Source organism: Protomyctophum bolini (assembly GCF_963924005.1).
Source record: "Protomyctophum bolini genome assembly, chromosome: 15".
In the NCBI taxonomy this organism is placed as follows: Eukaryota; Metazoa; Chordata; class Actinopteri; order Myctophiformes; family Myctophidae; genus Protomyctophum; species Protomyctophum bolini.
This window is the reverse complement of record NC_137876.1, coordinates 22,810,311-22,817,424: the sequence shown is the minus strand read 5'-3', so window position 1 is coordinate 22,817,424 and position 7,114 is coordinate 22,810,311. Positions and strand designations below refer to the sequence as shown.

General features: G+C 43.4%; 1 protein-coding gene across 1 annotated transcript in view; it reads left to right on the top strand.

Moving 5' to 3' along the window:
- The window catches only part of babam2 (BRISC and BRCA1 A complex member 2), a 99,208-nt gene extending 92,371 nt beyond the window's left edge, over positions 1–6,837 (top strand). Inside the window, exons 9-12 of the mRNA XM_080783457.1 lie at positions 905–975; positions 1,157–1,239; positions 2,095–2,248; positions 4,713–6,837. Coding sequence (XP_080639583.1) covers positions 905–975; positions 1,157–1,239; positions 2,095–2,248; positions 4,713–4,776 — 372 coding nt within the window. The 3' untranslated portion in view covers positions 4,777–6,837. The remainder of the gene's footprint in view (positions 1–904; positions 976–1,156; positions 1,240–2,094; positions 2,249–4,712) is intronic.
- Positions 6,838–7,114: the final 277 nt, after the last annotated feature.

Below are 7,114 nucleotides of genomic sequence, written 5' to 3'. Positions count from 1 at the left end.
AGTGATTAGAAATTGATAATTCAAAATATGCTCCTCATTGACTTACATTGTACACTCTCAAGCTCTCAAAGTCACTCTTTTGGTACATAAACAAACACTGGATTCAGACAATATAGAGCGACGCGGCAGCACTGTGCTGCTCTATGCGGCGCAGGTTTACCCAGCACAAAGAAGATAGCACCATGTGACAGAGGGGTCAAAGTTGAACGGAAGTTGCTCTACAATGGTAGATCTAGGTCAAAAATACGAATGACACTAGTTTTGTAGTGCCCCTCGGAACTATACTTGATATCCCCCAAAACCAGAGCAGTACTCCCAGGACAGGACTCGGCCAGTCAATTAAATAACACAGTTGCAACCACGATATTAATGGTAAGTATTTCAAACAGCTTTTTGTCCAAAAATCCGAGCTAAGGAGTGACGTCACGTGGCAGCCACAGAGGACGGCCCTCACTTCACACAAAGGTGTTTCTTTTTTAGGACTTAAAGATAACACATAATCATACCTGGCAACACGCACTGACCCATGTTGGGTGTTACAAACGTGTGTGTGTGTGTGTGTGTGTGTGTGTGTGTGTGTGTGTGTGTGTGTGTTTACTTCTTTACTTTTCTTTACTACTTTGTTTTGACTGTATTGAAAAAATACAGTCCTTTTGTGACTCCTAAATCTGTGTTTCCTATGAAGGAGATAGGTGTTTAACTTTGTTTAGTTTAGTTTTTGTCTTCCTTTTTATTTTTTTACTAAATTCAACATGTGACTTTGCTTTTATAATGTGTTTCCTTTGCTTAATGTTTATGTAAACCTTATCGTACACTTGCCTTGCCTAGGACTCTCCAAAATCGGTGATGGGCATCAGACCCAAACATCTTACACCACACCACTTTTGTATTTGGCTCTGTCTAGGTGCAGTACGTCATCCAAGGCTATCACAAGAGGAGAGAGTACATTGCTGCCTTCCTGAGCCACTTTGGAATGTGAGTCGGCCAGCAAGGACTTTGTTCTCCACTGAGTGAATACAAAAATATATATTATAGAACTCCTGCCATGTACCGTAGTTTGACTATCAATGTGTGGACTAGACACTGTTTCTCTCTCCCTTGTATTCGTGTGTGTGTGTGTGTGTGTGTGTGTGTGTGTGTGTGTGTGGTGTTTCAGGGGGGTGGTGGAGTATGATGCAGAGGGATTCACGAAGCTCACCCTTCTACTCATGTGGAAAGACTTTTGCTTTCTAGTCCATGGTATGTGTATTAGTCTCAGAATAACGCACACACAAATGCACGCACACACACATGCACGGCGCACGCGCGCCCCCCACACACACACACACACACACACACACACACACACACAATCAAAACATGTGCACAAACCTTCAGTTTCATTGATCTGCCCAGATTATCTCTTTCATTATTGTGTTGCTCTTCTCTCTCTCTCTCTCTCTCTCTCTCTCTCTCTCTCTACCCCCTTCTATCTATCTCTCTCTCTCTCTCCAATTATTTCAAATTGCTTTATTGCTTTATTTTCATTGCCAAAGTAACACATACTGTAACAATTCGCAGAACAGCAAGAGACGATAATTGAATAACTAACACTGAAAACAAGTGGATTATAAAATTGATTAACAGTCGGGGCCGATACATCCCTAGTATCAATGTTATATCCATATCATGATATTAGACTGGATATCGTCCGTGATTTTGGATATTGTATACTATTGTGATATGGCATAAGTGTTCTATAAAAATATAAATATCGGATCGGGAATAATCGGTATCGGCAGATAATCAAAATGATCGGGATCGGGAGCAAGAGAAGCGCGATCGGGACGTGATCCCTATACTAAAGGCTCATACATAGTCTGGATTTACGGTGGTTAGGTGACCACCGAACTACAACATGACGTCACGAGCCACAGTGAAGAGCAAACCACCGCCACCGCTCCAGCCCATCTCTCTGTTTTTACTCACCACCGCTCAATGTTATTTCAGCTCCGGTGGTCAGCTCACCACCGGAGTGGTGGTCACCTCATCACCGAAAATCCAGACTATGAATAGGCCTTAACAGTGAACCAATGTCTCTCTCCCGGCCGTCAGTGGACCTCCCGCTGTACTTCCCCAGGGACCAGCCCACGCTGACCTTCCAGTCGGTGTACCACTTCACCAGCAGCGGTCAGCTGTACTCGCAGGTGCAGAAGGCCTACCCGTACAGCCCGCGCTGGGACGGCAACGAAATGGCCAAGAGGGCCAAGTGAGTGGGCATTTTTTGCACAGTTTTTCTAATATTTTCAAGTCGGGGGGCCCCTGATCCACAACAGGTCATGATTAAAATACTTTCTGTGCCAGCTAACGTTAGCATTTATGAAGGTGAGCCATCCGCGTTCACTTTAACACGCAGGGTTACGGATTGGTCAAGAATGCCCTATTTCAGTGGTTGTCCTGCAGAGGTTTCTGAAGGGTAAACATCCGTGCTGCTTTCAACTAAAAGAGGAACATTTTAAGACCTTGTTGTAGTTTAGCTTTTTATATCATAGCCGTATTAGTAGTATTACCTTGTAAGCGTGCGTTTTACTTTGAGTTTGCCCTCATGATGGACACGAGATGCCAGTCTTTCAGGCTAGAGCAAAACGGTCTTTAAGCACCGTTCAGTATCAAACATTTAGCACTGTCATACCACTCTGGGAACCCATCAACAAAACAAATGAAGAAAGGAAAAGGAAAAACAGCGCCCTCTTTTCCTTTGAAGTTGCCTCTGGTCGCCCAATAGAATGTGGATAACAGGATGTAAGCCCGTTTGGTCCCTCTTCCGCTCACACGTACACGCTACACGTTGTAACAAGAGCTGCTGTACACGCTACATGTTGTAACATTCCTAACTGTACACGTTACAGGAACTCTTGTGGTTAGCTTGTTTGCACCGCCTTGCCTTGCCCAGCATGTCGTGGATAAAGTGGTGTGCATTATGCCATTGATATGATGATGCTCACTGTACATTTAGAGCTATCATATAGATATGAAAGCGCGGACCTTATTGTCTGGACTACGTTACACCTAGGTCATTAGTTGATATAATTCAGGTGTCGTATTGCACCCTCATCACACAAATGACCCCCGGCTGTGCTTAATCTAGAATAGGTGTTGTCTTTGGCTTGAGTCACATTTCTTCTTTGCTCAGCTGTACTAAAATCCATTCATAACAATTTAAGCAAGTTAAAGAAGTAGTTGTTCTCGCATACCTAAGACAATAATTTGATGATCGGAATTTAATTGAATCAGAAGTGATTTTAAGATTGTATTGTTTGTTTTTAAATCACTGAATGGTTTTCCACCTCAGTGTCTCTCAGAACTTGTTGAGGTTTAAATACTCCCCCATGGTCACTGAGGTCTGCAGGCCAGTATTCCCAGACCTGCTTCTCGCCCTCAGGTCGTCTTACTGGTGTTTTTACTCTCTGTTCTTCTTCTGTGTTCTTGCTGTTGCTTTTCTGTGTTTTGGCTAGTGTATTTATTTTTATTTTTCTGTACAGCACTTTGTTAACCTTGCGTTGTAAAATGTGTCATATGAATGAAGTGGATTGGATTGGACCGGCGGAGTCTCCTATTGACCCGGTCATCACAATGATTGGCTCAGGAATGCGACAAAAACGTAATTCTATTAATTCAAGGCTTCATGGAGTGTGTTAATTGATAGCAAATAAGTATTTTTTTTAAACTACTCCTTTATCTTGCGTATATATTTTTGTTTTATCTCCTCTGTGTCTGGTTGTCAATGTGTATCATCTACACATTGACGTGTAGAGCTATTCATTCATTAATTCACTATTTTCTGTATGCTGTGTTTTTTGTCAGTCAAAATGCTTTTTATTGCGAACGCAGTGAGCACTTACTATGAGACCTAGCAGATCATGTCTGTCTGTGCGTGCGTGCATGTGTCCCCCCTTTGTGCCCATATATGGAGCTGAGTGATTTGTTTGTGATTGATGCAACACACTCCATATTTGGACGTATAGCTGCTTTGGGGACTCCTTGTTATGGCTGAGTCATGGTGACATGGGACTTAAAAAAAGAATAACTTAAAAATAAATCTTAAAAGAACCCAAATATGTACGAGCTGCGTTCGCTTCCCGCGTTTGCGCGTCTTACTGGTATGTGTCCAATATATCTCCTCCGGTGCAAGACCACACAGTAAGAGCACTATAAGAGTAGGCTCACGCACAGCGTTCCTTAACCAAACACTAAATGCATGAATTTCAACAACCTGCGAGGATCATAACTTAACCTGAACAGATGTTCGGTTTGTGATGAAACTTGGTGGGAATGAAGTGAACAGCAGTCTGCCCACGAAGAGACGCTTAGCATTAGGGTAAAAGGTCAAATGTAATCATATCTCAGAGAGAGAGAGAGAGAGAGAGAGGTAGACCAGGAGATGTTTGTGCGAACCTGCTTCATCTGCATCGTGGCTCTGGATTTTTTCCAGCATGCTAATCCATGGGCCTGGCTAAATGAATATGCTGTGGAAGAGAAGATGAAAAAAAGGCCATTAGTTGCGTTTAGAAAGGAGAGGGCCAAGTATAGATCCCTGAGGTATACCAGTCGATGAAGTGTATACAGTAGTGATTAATATATGCTTAGCAACAGTTGAGTTGATATATTTTAATTATTATTCAGTATCTTTCCCTCTTTCTTTTTCTCTCTCTGTTTCTCTGTCTCTCTCCCAGGGCATACTTCAAGACCTTCATCCCTCAATTTCAAGAGGGAGCGTTTGCCAATGGGAAACTGTAGTGCTCACTAGCATAATGTCATGCTTGGAGAGGTGCCTGTATTATGTGTGCGTGCGTGCGTGCGTGCGTGTGTGTGTGTGTGTGTGTGTGTGTGTGTGTGTGTGTGTGTGTGTGTGTGTGTGTGTGCGTGCGCGTTAATGATTTTTACTGTACTGTACCGGTACAGAGAGGAGGATAACGGTGTGCTTATCGCACACAGACTCTCTGTGAACTCCATTTTCTATTTTGCTTAAATTACACCTCAATTTTGTTTAACAATAGCCTGCAGAGAGCGAGCTGCTTTGTGTGCGTTCTGAAACGTCTAGAAAAGTGTAGTCTGCAAATCCTACTCGCACACAGTGAACCGAACCCCAAATGGCCAAACCTCAGACACGTAATGTACTGGAACACTGGTTCCCAAACCTTTTCATGTCAAGGACCCCCAAATGGACACTAATTGGCCTGCGGACCCCCATTAGAAAATATATGCAAGAGAAGATTTTTAGGGCTCTAGCAGTGATTCTCAACCCGTTTAATTTCAAGTTAATTTAACTCTGGTCCATTTGGTTCCATTTGTACACTCTCAGAGTTACAGACCCATAAAGGTCCATTTGTTTTCCTGACTATCGTTTAGCTGGGGGACCCCCTGGAACCCCCTCGAGGACCCCTGGGGGTCCCCGTACCCCACTTTGGGAACCACTGTACTAGAAGACCTAGAGAGCATGCACTATGTGGCAGTGCAAACTGAGTGAGACACACACACAAACTGTACATTTTGAACGAAGGCAGATAGCGATTTATCTCTGGCCACTGACTACATGTGTTTTTTTCCCGTGCTGGGGGCAGGTCGCGTGGGCGTTCTGTAATCGGCCCATCGCATCACGGAAAAAGCTGGGTTGAAAAAGCTGGGTTGAAACGGGGGTGCCGCGCTATTATGGATCTCACCGCAGTTCTGGGAAAGCCCTGCACTGTGATTGGCCAGTTATAGTCGAAGACCCACAAAGCTGGGTTGAAAGCACAGAGGTGAAGTCAGTGATTTAACTGTATCATCACGGGCCACGAAGCACAGGCGCATGCGGCACTTCCACATACTCCGAGACATGGACAAGGCATTTCCGGGGGTCCCCAGCCAAATAACGTTGAGAACCCCCGTCTTAGAACACATGTTATATTGTGTGTGTGTGTGTGTGTGTGTGTGTGTGTGTGTGTGTGTGTGTGTGTGTGTGTGTGTCTCTCTCTCTCTCTCTCTCTATCTCTCTCTCTTTCTCTCTGTTACCAAACAATCACTAGCTTTGTCTTTTGCCGATGACGGTTGTCCTACAAGCATTCAAATGACAGAGCCAGGCTCACTCACGGCACTCAACTTAATTCAGAGAAGCATGCATGGTTATTTGTCGTTATGTAAAATGTATGTAAAAGCCTAAAAACTACATGTAAATCGCAGTGATTTCCTGCAGGGTCAGTGCCAGAAAGCGGTCGGTCTGCTATTGCTTTGCTTCTCATTCATGTGAAAATACCGGCCAACCGTACTTACATACTATAGGAAGAGGCCACTCCATGTCGGAAACAACAGTATACCGTAGGTGCAGTGGTGGAGAAAAAAAGGTACGCGATTGTTTTACTTCAGTAAAAGTATCAATATTGCAATGTAGAACTACTCCGTTACAAGTTAAACGTCTGTACCAAAAGTAAAAGCAGCCATTGTGCAGATTGTCCCATTTCAAAGTTTTCAAATAACCTTTTGAAACAATTTGAAACAATCCGGCAATTTGTGAGCTTGCCTTGTATATCTACAATATTTGGATCCAAGATGTAGTGGAGTAGAAGTAAAAGTATTGTAAATACTCAAGTAAAGTAAAAAAAAAAATACCTCAAAATTGTACAAAAAGTACAATACTTAAGTAAATGTACTTAGTTACTTTCCACCACTGCTTAGGTGTAATATGGTTCTCTTTCGAAATGCTGTGATGTCATTGGGTTGACATATTGAGTGTACTGTACTGTTACTGGAGTGGAGGGGGGGGATTGCCTTCAGTCATATTTTTGTTTCTTCTCTGTCCAGAATAATAAACCCTGAAGTGATTATTCTGTCGATGACCAGGTGTTCCTTTCCCTTTCCCTGTCTTAGAGATGTCTCATCTCTCCTGTTTTGGGGGCATCAGCGTCAGTTTGATATTCCACGCCTTCAGAGAAGCCAGCCTTTATGCCTCCTAGTGTGTGTGTGTGTGTGTGTGTGTGTGTGTGTGTGTGTGTGTGTGTGTGTGTGTGTGTGTGTGCGTGTGCGTGCGTGCGTGCGTGAAATAGACATTGCGAGGACATTTTCTGTGGTTCTCGTGCAACACGAAAATTGTAAAAATAGC